At 40.9% G+C, this 15,813-nt stretch overlaps 3 protein-coding genes across 3 annotated transcripts; 1 reads left to right on the top strand and 2 right to left on the bottom strand.

Moving 5' to 3' along the window:
- Positions 1-1,483: 1,483 nt before the first annotated feature.
- On the bottom strand, positions 1,484-1,747 carry LOC311053937 (small ribosomal subunit protein bS21m-like; the record flags this gene model as incomplete). The annotated part of the gene is made up of 1 exon (XM_084069744.1): positions 1,484-1,747. One exon carries the CDS (start codon positions 1,745-1,747, stop codon positions 1,484-1,486), a length of 264 nt encoding a protein of 87 aa, XP_083925870.1.
- Positions 1,748-2,960: 1,213 nt separating this feature from the next.
- On the top strand, positions 2,961-6,511 carry sult1st4 (sulfotransferase family 1, cytosolic sulfotransferase 4; the record flags this gene model as incomplete). The annotated part of the gene is made up of 7 exons (XM_084069986.1): positions 2,961-3,021; positions 3,473-3,615; positions 3,795-3,919; positions 4,391-4,491; positions 4,919-5,045; positions 5,882-5,917; positions 6,375-6,511. The coding sequence occupies exons 1-7, from the start codon at positions 3,001-3,003 to the stop codon at positions 6,509-6,511; spliced, it is 690 nt and encodes a 229-aa protein (XP_083926112.1). The 5' UTR covers positions 2,961-3,000.
- A 728-nt stretch (positions 6,512-7,239) lies between these two features.
- Positions 7,240-8,799, bottom strand: LOC311053919 (serine/threonine-protein kinase OSR1-like; the record flags this gene model as incomplete). Its single annotated transcript, XM_084069720.1, has 1 exon — positions 7,240-8,799. One exon carries the CDS (start codon positions 8,797-8,799, stop codon positions 7,240-7,242), a length of 1,560 nt encoding a protein of 519 aa, XP_083925846.1.
- Between the last annotated feature and the right edge of the window lie 7,014 nt (positions 8,800-15,813).

Raw genomic sequence — 15,813 nt, 5'->3', positions numbered from 1 at the left:
GTGGCTGTGGACCGTCCACAGCCACATGCATATCACTTTGGGGCTCCTTCACATGAAAATGTTTGAGAACCACCGCTATTAAGTACACTAATAATAACCTTCACAAATCTAATAAAAAAAGAGTAATAAGTTGTTATATTTATACGTTAAACAGTATGAAGGCTTTTAAGACTGACTGTACATAGTTGATACATACTGCTTTGTGTTGACATGACATTTTACAGAGGCTACAAAGAAGCTATCCATCTATAAGAGGGTCTGTGTGTCCGGACTTCAGAGGTATTCTCACAAACCACTGGACCAATCAGCAACAACTGTGTAGTAGTAGGCCACATGGATTAACAATCCAATTAAAACCTGAGGCCAATTCTACAAATGTCTTCTAAATCCTAAAGTTTAAAAAAGAAATCACACCCTGTGTGAAGAGAGTGGTGCCTTTGATGAGCCCCGTATTGTCATCACCCGTGTTGTCATCAATGTTTGTTTATTGGACATACATACATACATACATACATACATATGGACGTACACGGACAAAGTCAGATATAGGAGTGGTTGGCACCACTCAAAAAAAAACGTATGTTGCTATAATATAAGTGGTTCTCAAACCTTTTCATGTCAAGGGCCCCAATATTTTGTTCCAAAATATAAATATTCAAAGATTTGCCGTGTATGTCTGAACTCTAGATGTGAGGGCCTGATGATGAAGTTTAATGAACATACAGCGGTCAAGTAAACAATCAGTTTTGTACATATATTGAGCCAGATCACTATTCTTTGCTAGTCTTGTGTAGACAGAAGATCAGACTCAGAGATCTCCTTCTGATATGTCTGGTGGTGACATCTAAATTCAATGACTGGGCTAAAACTGGGTGGAAACAATTGACCGATTTGAAAAATATCATTATCATCACAGAACCAAAGACTTTATGGCAGTTCTTGATATGGGACGGTATCAGGATTGGTTTGTTAGCGTTTTTTTCCCAGCGGTTCACTTCAAGCCCATTCAATGAATAATTTTGAAAAAGACTTACTGTTTATTTAACTATTTCCCCCCAGGATCATATAGATACGCTAGACTCCAGATGTTGAGTAAAAGGATTTAACCAACTTCCTATTTGAAATTATTTATTAACCAAAAAAGTAGACAATAACCATTTTTTTTGTTGAGTAATATCATCATCACCAACAATATATTAAGACACAAAATGTTCTGCTCTCCACATACTGTACAGGCATTGTTCATACTACAATACAAATAAAAGAACAATGACTAAAAATGACTGGAAAATCATTTTGCAGTGCAAATCATGCCATTTTGTCTGTTGACGTTGAGATATATCATTATGGTCCTTGTTCATTCATTTTACAGTGTTCACTTTGTATGGTGCATTCCTTTTTAGGGTCTTCCATCCTGGCTGGACTTATAATGGCAGGTCCATTGATAATGTTCTCTATTCATTAGCCTCTTATTTTCATGTCATTAGCAACCCACCCAGGCATCTTGTCTGTGTGTCTTGGAGATAAATGAGATCTTTCTGGCCATGTCGGCGTGGTAGATCCTTTTGCAGTTCTCATAGTTTTCCCTCCTTCTCTCTTGGCAAGGCTTTTCAAAATAACGCCTGCGCTTCACTGCTTCGATGATCCCATCATGGGCCAGGACCCTGGTTAAAGCCTTGTAAGCTGCATCAATGTTGCCTTCTTGAACCATCACTGTCCGAGCAACAAAGCGAAGATGGTTTGCCATTTTGAGACTGGTGGTGTAGCTACAAATATTGCTTGAAATATATAACTTTTATAATGAAGTCAATGGGGTTCTGATTGGCTGAAATATTGCCCAAATTTGGAGCATTACACCATAGACATGTCATAGATGTCTGATGTCATAGATGACTGATGTCACAACAGACAACGAAGTTTGAACTCTGAGATCCACATTGGAGCCACTATATAAAAATTGCCGGAGCAAAAAGCACTTTGGTACAATGTGAGTTGTTTTGGAATGCGCTATAGAAATAAAGAATGTAGTCTTCACACAACTTAATGTGTGCATATTCAATACTACATAAAGTATATTATGTCCTCATATGTCCTAAAATGAATTTGTGAATGAATATACTATATACTTCGTCACATAGAGAAAATATCAGATGTTTGCCTGTTTTTGGTGAATATGTGCCTACAGTATTATGACAAACGCACTGGGGTTCATGTGATTAAGGCTTGGCTCACTGATTCCCTGTAATGGTATGCATGGCATGTACTGTATACTGTGGACCAGAGTCAAGTTCAGTGCATATATGGGGGATGGGGCTCCTCCAGAAAGTATACAGGCTACATCCTCAGAGACACTCAGAAGGAGCCATGTGTTTCACATCAGACCAAGACATAATTTCCTCCCATCTCCCAAATGGTGGTCTTTGTTTATGTTCTTTGTTGTGACGAATAGTGAAAATAGCTCATAATGCATTGTGAACTTGTACAGTTAGTAGGTCTGCTAATTTTGCTAAATTAGTTTATGAACCTTTTGAAAAATATTGCCTATAATCATTATCATTATAGTATATAGTATAATGACATGCCCAAAATAAAGAGACCAGTTTGAAAGTTAAGTTAAGTATGCACAATAACAGCAAAAATCAGAAAATCTGGACATCTGGATTTTTCTGTACATGAGCAAAGACTGATTCAGAGCACAGAATAACATTTTTGGTTATATGTATACTGTAAGTTATGAATTTGTTATTTCATTTATGTTGATCTCTTGTTTGTCCTGCACCTGGACACTACAGCGATGTGCATGCACTATGCATCTGATCAATAAAAGTTAAACCTTGTCCTGAGAAAGGCGAGGGAGGAGGGCATTCAGAGCTTACAATACTTGTTATTAACACGACGAGAGGAAGGAAAATAATGTGTCACAGCCAGACACAAGAGCGGTTGCAGAGAACAGATTAGGAAGTCACTTCAGATACAAAGACACATTACTGAATTGTCAGCATGTCACTTGCTGTGGACAAGGTAGTCTGTTACTAACGTTATCTATTTTGTGCAATTGTCTTTGCTACTCTGTTAGGTTTTCCAGGAGTTATTGAAAAAATATAAATACTAAACACTGTTCCTATACTATACGCAAAACTTCTCCTGACAAGGACAAGTTTATTGCTGATAGTACGCAGTGGTATTTCTTTTTATTTCTTTTTTTACTTTACATAAGACATGTTATGCCTTATGTAGCACTTTGAATTGCATGTGCTATAACAATACATTGCCTTTCCTTGAATATTCCTTTAATCTACTTTACAATGCCATACATGCATGTTCACATTCATTTACACTCTGTTATCAAAATGCAACAATGAAAAACTCAATTCCCAAACAAACATTTTCTTCTATTCAAAATGTTGATTTAGACCTCTCATTAACTCCAACACTGATAATTGTCCTGGTCATTGTTATGTTTCTGTTTCAGAGGGAGGTACCTCCTCGACCAAAATTGTTTGACTTTCGTGGAGTCTCTATGGTCAACTATTTCACAGACAACTGGGAGAATGTTGAAAACTTTCAGGCCAGGCCAGATGACATCCTCATTGCGACATATCCTAAAGCTGGTCAGTGTGTGAAAGTGAGATACTCGAGTTTGCAGATGAAAAGGACCATGTTTAGGATGACTCAGGATTTAAGGATTTTTGTCACCTTTTCCCTCTCTCTCTCTCTCTCTCTTTCTCTCTCTCTCTCTCTCTCTCTCTCTCTCTCTCTCTCTCTCTCTCTCTCTCTCTCTCTCTCTCTCTCTCTCCATGGATCTCTTATATTCTAGACCTTCTGTATTTTGGCCAGACATCTTTAGAGCGTCAGACGTCCATCCCTATCTATGACAGAGTACCTTTCCTGGAGGTCATGTATCCTCCTCATCCTCCAGGTTTGAGCATGAGTTCCTACAGGGGTTCCTCCTAAAAAAAAAGAAAAACCTGTATGCAACCCCCAGTCTCTCAATCTGCATGCTGCAAAATGATAGTGCCTTGCTTTAATTCCAGTTTTTATTCATTGTAAGTTTATTCTCACAACGGTCTGAAAGGTAATGTTCTTTGTAGCATTATTATGTTACCCTTTCAATACATGGTCAAACAGTGCCATTAATTTCTAAGCAAGGCAGAAACTGATTCTAGTTCATGAAAGGTAATTACTTACTGGTATATCATCCAGTTAGGATCAATCATTAAGCACGTTTGTTTGAGAGTCCTGTTAAGGTTCACGGATAAAACAAGACACTTTAATGTGTAAACAGGACATGGCAGAGCATACCTTCAGACGTAATATGTTACTATATAAAAAACTGTAAAATTCCCACTGACAACCATCCTGCAGAGCTCACCTTTATTCCTCTATACAGGGACAGAACTGGCAGATAAACTGACCACGTCTCCTCGCCTCATCAAAACCCATCTTCCAGTCCAGTTGGTGCCAATGTCCTTCTGGGAGCAAGGCTGCAGGGTACAGCATATATGCAATACATATTTTTAAATCAACTTATAACCCCATTACTTTGACATGCAGTACAATCTAATCAAATATACAGAGGAAGTAGTAAGGGAGTTATTGAATCTTGGGCACGACGCCTGTACAGTATATCCACACAGATCATTCATCGGATCAGTGTTCTTTGCGCGTCTTTGTTAACACACAGTCACGGTTTAACTATCAAATTACATTGCTTTTCCCTTTTCCTGGGAGAAGAAGGTCCCAGGTCCGAGCCCTGTCAAAGTGTCCCTGAGCAAGACACTTTTAGCCCCTCACTGCTCCCCCACCTGCGCCCCTCTGTGGGCAGCACTCAGCGGGGTGAAGCTGAAAACTGAATTTCCCCCTGTGGGATGAAATTGGTCTAGTTATTATTATTATTTATCAGCAAGCTTGCCGGTTGGATGTCTATGTGGCTCGTAACGCCAAAGACAATGCAGTGTCCTATTTCCACTTTGATCGCATGAACATGTCCCAGCCAGAGCCAGGAGACTGGAGCAGCTACCTTCAGAGATTCATGGACGGAAAGCGTGAGTATGAAATAAAGGAAACAGCTGCAGTGGGACCATCTTCATGGATTTCCAATATCTTTGTGTTTAGAAGTTCATTTGTTGTGGAAATTCAATAATTCCTCGGTGAGAGAATGAAGTGTTAATACTGAAATATGGTTTCAGTAGATTTATTAAATACAACAGATGACAATAATATAACAATAATTCCTATGTAATATAATAATGAGAATAATAATAAAGAACAGAGAGGGAGAGGGAAAAGGAGGAAAAGGAGGAAAAATGGAGGAAGGGAAAGTTGGACAGGGGAAAGGGATGGAAGGAGATGGGGGAAGGGAAGGTGGACAGGGTCCGGTTGTCTCGGAAGGCAACGGGAGTCTGACACGGATCTGTATGTTGGGGAAGCTTAAATACAGATTCTACAAGGATACATACAACATTGTTAGGATAACACTGAGGACTTCCATTCTTCTGTCTGACCAAAAGATGTGTTCTCAGCACTTGAGTATGGAAGGTCAATTCTGCCTGACCATGAAATGTGCTGCTCCACGCTCAGCGTCCAAGAGCAGCGACACTACTATAAACATGTGTTCCATTCTCAACGACTGAGAATGGAAGGCCCACTGCTATATGCTGAGGCCATAGTCACTGCCCTAGCCAGCATACTGACGCCTGATACGAGAAACATTCTCCTTGCGTTCATAAAACCTTATAACTCGTCGTCTTGCTGTCTAGGTCTGCCGCTTGCCTACAGAGGAATAGCTATTTGACCTTGCAGTGTGAGCCTGCTGCTTAATAAGTACACTGAGGGTGTACTAAACTCATAAGACATATTATCAGACTAATTTACTTCTCAGATATGGATTTCAAAGTATCTCCCTTCATGCAGAAAGGTGAATAAATAACATAATAGAGTAAAGAGGAGATAGCTAATTTCTCCCACAGTTATGATACACCCGAGCTCCTCCGATTTAAATTGTCCCTCCCACATTTTCTTAAGTCATCCCCTGTAGATTTTGCTCATAGCTTTTGCTAAGGACACTGGCACACACAGGTCACTTTACTGCTTTTACTTGCACACAGATGTTTAAAATAGAAGTTAATAACCTAGGAGTTAAGAACCTTGCACACAGCACCTTCAAGTCAGTCAAGCTGTCCTTCTTGATTATTCTTTTTCTGTTTATTTTCCTTGTGGCATATATCTAGAATATTATTATTATTATTAAGGATGCTGCTACATTTGCAATGGTATGAATAAACCAGCAGTAAATTAGTCAGTACATGTTACTCTTATGTACCTGTACACAAGACATAACATAATAAAGAACACCTTGAACCTTGATTTTCCAGGAAAGGCTGGTGACTGGAAGAACCATTTCACTGTGGCCCAGAATGAAGACTTTGATGAAGACTACAAGAAAAAGATGAAGAATCCCACACTACAATTCCGTACCGTAGAGATGTCTGGCCAGGTCATACAGGCATAAAGATGGATCAACTTACCTGTACAATAAAAAATTGTCCCACAACCATTAATATATGGCAGCCTTTTAGAATGAATTTAAGCCATTGTGCTTTTATGAGCGATCCATTTTAGAGGACCTTGTATTGTGAATTGTACTCCCATGTTCTTTTTGGGGGGGGGGCATTATTTTTTTCTTTGAGGACTTGGCGGGCCGGATTGAGATGGTCAAAGGGACAGGTCCAGCCCCCCGGGCCGTATGTTGCCCATGTGTGCATTAGCCTATGCTTCTTTTAATTTTTTTTTTGGGGGGGGGCTTTTTTTTATATCTTTATTGATAGGAGTAGGTTGACAGGAAATGGGGAGAGAGATGGGGTGTGATGGGATGTGACAAGCAGCAAAGGCCGTCGGGATCGGGACTTGAACCCGTGACACACTGTCAGGCTACTTTGGAGCCTAGGTGCCCAGACCGCTACACCAGTGGTCCGGGTCACATTAGCCTATTCTTCTTACCAATAAACAGGTATATATTGTCATAGTTAGGTTAAAGTTAAGTGTGACATAGGCCATAGGTGCTGTAGGCCTAATATTGATAATAATATTGGTTTCTTTGGACTTGTCTGCCATTGGGATTACTGTTTTGTTTTTCAGAGCAATGTTGTGAACTGTTATTTATCATTATGGAAATAATTACCACTAACTGTTAACTCTGTCTATCGGCTGGTTAGCTTTTGAGTCCTATTCTGTGTCTGACTAGCTGATGCTGAGCTTGGCGAATCCCAAGAGGTTGACATCATCAGAAATTTCGGTCTCATCCAAGCCTGATGACAGTTTGAAGGTAACATTTCTGTTGTTCTGAGGATCATCAACGATCTTTTGTAAATTGGCAGCGACAATGACTAGGTCTTTCCCATCAATCAGACAGGCTGAGACCAACTCCTGAGCCACCCCATTAGCTGAGTCTCTGCCAAACATGAAATCAAATTCGATGTTGTTGAGTTCCTTATTCACATCCCTCAGCTTCAGCACCAGGCTGATGACATTGGTGCTTGATGCTACAAGGTCCTGTCCAGCCGGTGGTCCATGTGAGGGACCTGCTGTATTTGCAGGGGCCATTGGTAGAGCCTTTTCGCCTGTCTCTTCAGCATTCACAGTGCTCTCCTGGGCTGGAACAGATGGTTGAAGACAAGGGGTGCCTATTGGCGGGAAAATCTCCAAATTCTGTGATCCGTCCTTCATCCTGGGTGATCGCAGAGCCGCCACCGCAGCCTTACCCTCCTCACTCTCCTCGTCCAGCTCATGGTCACTCCACTCCCATTCTCCGTCCTCCGTCTTGTGGAGACGACCGCTGGACCCAGGTACACGACGCACTTTTTTTGATCGATCCAACATCGTCGGTCCCTTCTGAAGAAGAGTCTTCTCCAAGTATTGATTGTTCTGGGCTTTTGTGAAGAATTTGTGCTTTAACAATTCAGCAGCAGTAGGCCTTTTCTCTGGGTCTTTCTGTAAACACAGGGTGATCATCTCCCTGAAGGACTTACCGTATTTCTTCACCATCTTCATGTCTTTTAAGCCTGTCTCCAGGCAGGGAGGGTCATTCTTCAGAATCATCAGCAGCACCTTCATGGGTGCGTATGTGTGATACGGCGCGGCTCCGGTGGCAAGTTCAATGGCTGTTATACCGAAACTCCAGATGTCAGCTTTGAAGTTGTAACCCCGTACTTGCTCTATGACCTCTGGGGCAATAAAGCACGGAGTACCTACAAATGTCTTTCGCACATTTCTGATCATGTCTCCTCCACCATCTGCTAAAAAGGCACTCACACCAAAGTCTGCAATTTGCACTGAGCCATCATCGCCAAGAAGAATATTTCCAGCCTTCAGATCCCTGTGAATCTGTCTATTTGAATGTAGGTATTCAAGCCCCTTCAGCACTTCTCTGAGGATGGTGGCGATGCAGGCTTCATCCAACACTCCGCTCTTGTGTTCACCGCACAAGATAGTATGCTTGATGAAGTCCAACACAGAGCCACCTTTGAGTAGCTTCATCACCAACCAGAGTTCATCCTTAACCACAAAGGAGGTGTAGTAAGGGACAATGTTTCGATGGCGACACTGTCTCAAAGCTCGGCTCTCTCTCAGTAGCTCATCCATGCTGGTCTGACACTTTTCCAGGTTGATGCGCTTGATGGCCACATGCTCCTTTCTGTGCTCACAGTATGCTGCCTGGACCACAGCCGTGGAACCACTCCCTATCACCTCATTGAGAACATAATCATCCTTATTGTCTGACCAGGATTGAGGATCTGCCATTCTTACACCGTAAACAAACAGTGTGGTTAAACTAAAGGTTGTAAAAACCACTCAAAATGCACTGGTTGACTGGGAACTTCTGCTGCAGAGGCGTAGGGCAAGAACTTAACAAAATGATGTCTGCCTATACGAACAGGGAATATAGGGATGGTGTGAATACTAGTAGTAGACTTTCCTTCTTGTCTCTGCTGGTGGAGTGGTTACACTTCTTGTTGGTATTGAAGGGCTTGTGAAGGCTCTGTATACGAAACCATTCCTTCTGCATCAGGTTTTAAGCTGACCGGCTGTGACGCTCTCATCATCACTATGATGTCACTAAGAGTCAGCCATGCCCAAATATAGAGTTCCGGGTCGGTCTAGCCCAAATATGGAGGTCCATGATGTCAGATTGTTCTCTGATTAGCAATGCTAAACTATAGTAATCTGATATCAACCATGTGGGTAACCATAGCAACCTGATATCAACAAACATGGATGCCATGAAAAGTTTTTGTAACAGGTTGCTATAATAGGTTGCTATGTTACCCAATATTACCAATCAGATTACTTGGAAACAACAATTAAGTCTGACATCATGGACCCGTTTGACAAGACATGGAACTCCATATTTGGGTAAGACTGATGTGGAACTCTTACTCTATATTTGGGTATGGCTGACATATAGTGATAAAACCTCCTACTTTAAAATGCACAAAATCCTTGTCCATCTGTGTGTCAGTGTCTGTAGTTCACGTATCTTGAGAACCGGCCGCCCGACCGACTTCAAACTCGGCATGTGCATCGCCGATGACCAGAGGGACCATGCAGACGGTCAGATCGGCAATTATCCAGAACTGCCGAATCAACTGCTATGCCCATATATGAGCAATGGCATGCCCATATATGTGAGTGACCGGCTTCAAACCTAGCTCAGGACCCGATGCGCAGGTGGGAAGTCGGTCGGATCAGCATATCTCCCAAAAAATGTAATAACTCTGCAAATCCCCATATGAGTACACTGATGTCATCAATATGACATCATAGACTGGCATAGACTCCGTATTTGGGCATGCCTGACAGAGAACTCCATATATGAGCATAAAAGGGACGCATACAGACAGACACACAGACAGACAGACAGACAGACAGACAGACAGACAGACAGACAGACAGACAGACAGACAGACAGACAGACAGACAGACAGGTACTCTGACAACGGGTACAACAGGTATTGCATAACCGGTTGTGGCATGCATTTCCAACTTGCATGGTAACTTTCATATACGGACATACTTGGAGGCCAGTCTGTCAGTACTATTATGATATATTTTTTCCATACAGTATATGGACATGGACATACTTGGAGGCCAGTTTATGACATCAGTACTATGATGAGAGATTGATTACATCAAGGAATCCATATATGGGCATTTGATGGAGATCTGTTGTTCCGATTGACTTCACACTGGCATGGCAATCCCTCTGGTCCTCAGCTACACACGCGGCGAGTTTGAAGCCGATCGGTCAGACTGTTCTCGAGATATGTGGGGATACACAGACACGTGGAGATTCCATGCATTTATTGTTAGATTTATTTTGCCAGCAATCACAGTGTCTCATAATGTAATACTGACCTCCACCTTGGCAGGTCGTCCAGCACTGCTGATCCAACTGCTATGCCCATATATGGGCAATGGCATGTCCATATATGTGACCGGCTGGCTTAATGTTTTATAGCACTTTGAATTGCCTTGCTGAAACAAATGAACTTCACAAAATTATAGCTCTCAGGACTTGCATTGTAACTGAATATGCAGCTTCATTTTCATATGGGTATCAGATAACCGCTGGCTTAAATGCATTCCGGTCTTTCAGGAAGTTTTTCGAAAAGAAGCCAAGAGACCATGTTGAACCATAGATAAGATCACAATGATGGACATGTTAACAACATGGCTTCATAGAAACTTTGGGTGTGTCCTAATCTCTGTCATTCGGTTGTCCTCAGTCCTCTTTTATAAATTGCAGTTTAAAACAAAACACACAGACACACAATAGACATAAAACAACCGGTGCATAACTAGGCCTATAAATCAATTAATTTGTAACTATACAGCTATAATATTAGTATATAATATTATATACTAATATTAGTTTCCACGCACATATTTCTGGTAACAAAAAAAGAAGAAAAAAAGCTTCATGTCACTGGCTTCCATTGAAAATTATTTGTCAATATCGCCTTGTGTAAACCACAAGTGTAAACGCAGCATTAGGGGCCATGTCCTCAGAAAGCGCTTTTTGAGCGGAGGAGCACTTTGGATATCATGTCCACGCAGCCTTTATTGAGGTTGACCTATGAACCTATGTGTCCGAACTTCCTGTCATCTGCATTATTAGCACAAATAGCCTAGCTGAAACAATGTAAACATGAATTTCATGGTTGTAGTAACGATTCAGTGTCGTTTGTAAATTACTGGCTTGTCAAACACAATCAGGAGGATCAAATGACCTGCGCTCCTCTCCAAAAGTTTAACTATTATCTATTTGAAGCGGCCAGGGCATTCCGACAAAAAATACTGGGCACCATGAAAGAGCGCTATACTGTATAGCACGATGCTCGGGCATAAGACGAGTGCACCAGCACTTCTTTACCATAGAAATGAAAGGCGCTGCCAGCTCAAAAAAAGGTTTCTGCGGCCCCTCAGAGAACAGCGCTATTCAGAGCTTGCCTGCAGGGGAGGCAGAACAGTATAGGCTGGAGTGCAAAGGCCTGCCCAGCAGAAGTTGGATGTTGGGGTTTTGTGGCAACTTCAACTGTGAAGCTGATGAAGGACCTGGGCATCAGCAGGCAAGTCCTACGCCAGGTCCATCAATGAATTATCGGGGGAGGCAGAGTGGGGTAGCCAGTGGCTATGGTTAAAAAGGCAGACCCAACTGGTGTCCCAAGTAAGCCGACTCGACTGATGCAGAGGGGGGGCGTTTCCGAGATGCCAGAATACATTGCTGAGCCTACTGCAGACATCGTGGGCTTAAATCAGCAAAACATTGGTGAAAGTAGGCATACACTTCACAACCCCGGTCTTAACATCACAGTGCTCAAGTCTTCCATCAATAGGTACGGTCAGGTGCAAGCTTGGCTCCGGACGCCCCTTTACAGTCGAAACGTTTTTCTCCAGTGTGGAGATGCTGGTGACTCTACCTAACTGACTGAAACTCTTGTCACCATGTTTACAGTGGTAAAGTTTTTCTCCGGTGTGGATTCGCTGGTGGGAGTTCAGGTGACTTGACCGACTGAAACTCTTGTCACATTGTTTACAGTGGAAAGGTTTTTCTCCGGTGTGGAGAAGCTGGTGTCTCCTCAAACTACTCACCTCTGTGAAACTCTTGTCACACTGTTTACAGTGGAAAGGTTTTTCTCCGGTGTGGATACGGTGGTGTCTCCTCAAACTACCCACCTCTATGAAACTCTTGTTACACTGCTTACACTGGAAAGGTTTTTCTCCGGTGTGGATTCGCTGGTGGGAGTTCAGGTGACTTGACCGACTGAAACTCTTGTCACACTGTTTACAGTGGAAAGGTTTTTCACCGGTGTGGAGACGCTGGTGTCTCCTCAAACTACTCCCCTCTGTGAAACTCTTGTCGCTCTGTTTACAGTGAAAAGTTTTGTCTACAGGACGGATACACTGGTGTGTCTTCATAACATCTAACTGATCAAAACTGTTGTCACACTGTTCACAAATGTGAGTTTTCTTATCTGTGTACGTCATCTTTATTTCTCTTGGTTGAGTTAAAGTGTTGGTTAACTGTTGACAACTGTAAGATCTTGGTTCATCTGTGCCTCCTGGTTTCTGGCTGGTTATAGAGATGGTGCTTTTCTGAGAGGCTGATGGGAGGATCTGTCCATTTCTCAGCATTTCACAGTAGGTATTGATGTGGCTCAGTGAGGGGATCTGTCCATTCTTCAGCATTTGGCAGTAGAGATTGTCGTGGCTCGTTTTCAAGTGTTTATGGTAGAAGACCTGAGACGTGAAGGTGTATGGACACTTAGGACAGGAGAAGACCTGACTCCTGGACGATTGGGACATCACTCCTTCCATGACTGCTGTTTGATCATCATAGCTGCTGTTACAGTATACAGTACATGAACTGTGATGGGACAGAATCTGGGAACTCACTGGGTCTGCGTAGGATTTTAAGCTGACTGGCTGTGTCACTATTGTGTCACTGAGAGTAGGCCATGCCCAAATATGGAGTTCTGGATCAGTCCAGCCCAAATATGGAGATCCATAAAGTCAGACTAAGTACTCTGATTAGCAACGTCGGCAACCATAACGGTAGTACTTGATAACCATAGTACTTGGAGATTATGGCCTCCAAGTACACACACACACACGCACACGCACACGCACACGCACACACACACACACACACACACACACACACACACACACACACACACACACACACACACACACACACACACACACACACTACTACAATACTGTGTCACCTAGTAGAAATGACTACAGTCATGTGACCACAGAATGTGTCCATTCAATAGACTCTAGTCAATGCAAGGATTTGAACAGTATGTGTCATTTAATATATTCAAAATGATACATATAAACAACTTTCCTGCAACAGCTACACATTTTATGAATAAAACTAATTCATACTCTCATAATAACTGATCTTCAAGCTAACAGTTAGCTTGAAGATCAGTCACTATCACTTGGATGCAAAGAATGATTCAATTGTTTTTATTTAGCATTTCGTTCGAATGAAAACAATTGATGATCTTAAAGACAATCACATCAGTTTTTATTCAAATAGGTCTACCAGTGTCTATAGATTATATAATGTATCAGAGTTCCAATTAGGAACCAGACATAATTTGACCAATGTCTCCAAATAGACAATTTTAGTTTTGGACCAACATGTGCATGTTTATTTTGGGCACTAGAGGGAGGCATTGAAACACCCTACTGACCTCCAATCAGACCCCCTTGTAAATTTCATAAATAGAATGAGTCAGACTCATGGATATTTCTGTGTGCTTGCCATTCTACAACCCTTTAAACTGCAAGCAAAGACATACAAAATATATATCCATGAGTTTTTATTTTGGAAACATTGTTTAAAACAAAAGCCTATTGTTTATAAATAAGTGCAATGGCCTTCAATCTATCTATCTATCTATCTATCTATCTATCTATCTATCTATCTATCTATCTATCTATCTATCTATCTATCTATCTATCTATCTATCTATCTATCTCAATAATATCATACATAGTTATTTTATTTAAGTTAAAAGTGCCCATATAGTGTTAAAGTCCCGTGCTGGTGGTGACTGCACAACAGTGGTGTAAAGTAACTAAGTACATTTACTCAAGTACTGTACTTAAGTACAATTTTTAGGGTATTTTTTTTTTACTTTACTGGAGTATTTTCAATTTTCAGTACTTTTACTTAAGTTCTGCTCCACTACATCTCAAAGGAAAACATTGTACTTTTATACAATTATTTGTATTTTAGTTACTAGTTACTTTGCATATATTAATTATTATATTATAAAACATACATTCACCACTTCAGCCTTATTTTATGCATAGCCTATTTGAAAATAGCCGATCTACAAGCTCACAATGCATAGCAATGTGTATTCTCAAACATTTTGGTACTTTTACTTTTGATACTTTAAGTATATTTTGATGCCAATACTTTTGTACTTTTACTCAATTAACATTTTGAACTCAGGCCTTTTACTTGTGTAACAAACAAACAGAGTGTTTTTATATTGTGGTATTGCTACATTTACTTCAGTAAAAATATGTGACTACTTCTTCCATCACTGCCGCGCTTTTCTTTTCTTTTTTTTACGAGACCAAATAACTATGACCTAATCGATGCTCCGTAGCACGTGCCTCAAAAAAAAAAGAACAGATCTACAAGCTACAAACGTCCTGCGCGGCGCATAGAGTTAGGGCGCGGCGATGCGTTGATCGCTTGTATATCTGTTCTTTTGACACGTGACCTCATGTTTCTCGCGATGTGCCGTGTACATTCTGGGCGGCAATTTGAATCATCCATCAGGAGGTAATTATTAATGTCAATGTCCAGCTTGTCCGGACATTAAAAGGTGAATTTAGGATTCATAAGTTGTTAAATGTAACATGTAAATGTGATATAACGATAAAGGCCACGTGTGGGAACACCGGGGACGACATTATGCGTTAGAAAAGAAACGTTTGTGTCAATTAAACGTAGCTCTGGCTTTATTTTAGCGAGACGATATGTAATGGCTGCCATGTTAGCAGCTGTGGTGGAAAAGGTACTCAAATGTTTTACTTGGTAAAAGTATCAATACTGCAATGTAGAAGTAGCCTACTCTGTTTCAAGTCCGGAATTCAGAATTTACTCGAGTAAAAGTACAAAAGTGTTGGTATCGAAATGTATTGTTCAAATAATTGTAGACAGTGGAGTAAAAGTACAATATTTATGTACATTATGTACAATCAACACAACTACAATGAACACACCGTCGTCAGTCGACGCTACTTTCAATAAGAAGTGAATTAGAACATATTGTTGTAGCTTCTGTAGCTATAAAGGACTCAAATGAATGCAAATGACTGGTTTTAAACGTTACTATTTACTTTACAGGATATACTAAACCCTGTACAATGCTGTTATTGCCGAAAATAGCAAGCACACTAACGTGTAAGCTTGTACACACCTGCTATAAATTAAGCATTTATCGTATCATTCCTCTGCCAGTGGTGTTAAAAGTACTGACATTTTTTTCTTAAGTAAAAGTATCAATACTGCAATGTAGAAATGCTGTTACAAGTAAAAGTCCGGAATTCTAAATTTACTTGATAGTAAAAGTACAAAAGTATTGCCATCAAAATGTTCAAAATGAAAACAAGTTTTCAAATGTTTAAAATGTATAAACAAATCTTTTGAAAATAGCAGATCTACAAGCTCACAATGCTTGTAGATCTGCTATTTTCAAATGGCCTAAATATATA

Source organism: Gymnoscopelus microlampas, assembly GCF_963454915.1.
Source record: "Gymnoscopelus microlampas genome assembly, chromosome: 10".
Classification (NCBI taxonomy): domain Eukaryota; kingdom Metazoa; phylum Chordata; class Actinopteri; order Myctophiformes; family Myctophidae; genus Gymnoscopelus; species Gymnoscopelus microlampas.
The sequence above is the reverse complement of the archived record's forward strand: the minus strand, read 5'-3'. Positions and strand labels throughout refer to the sequence as shown.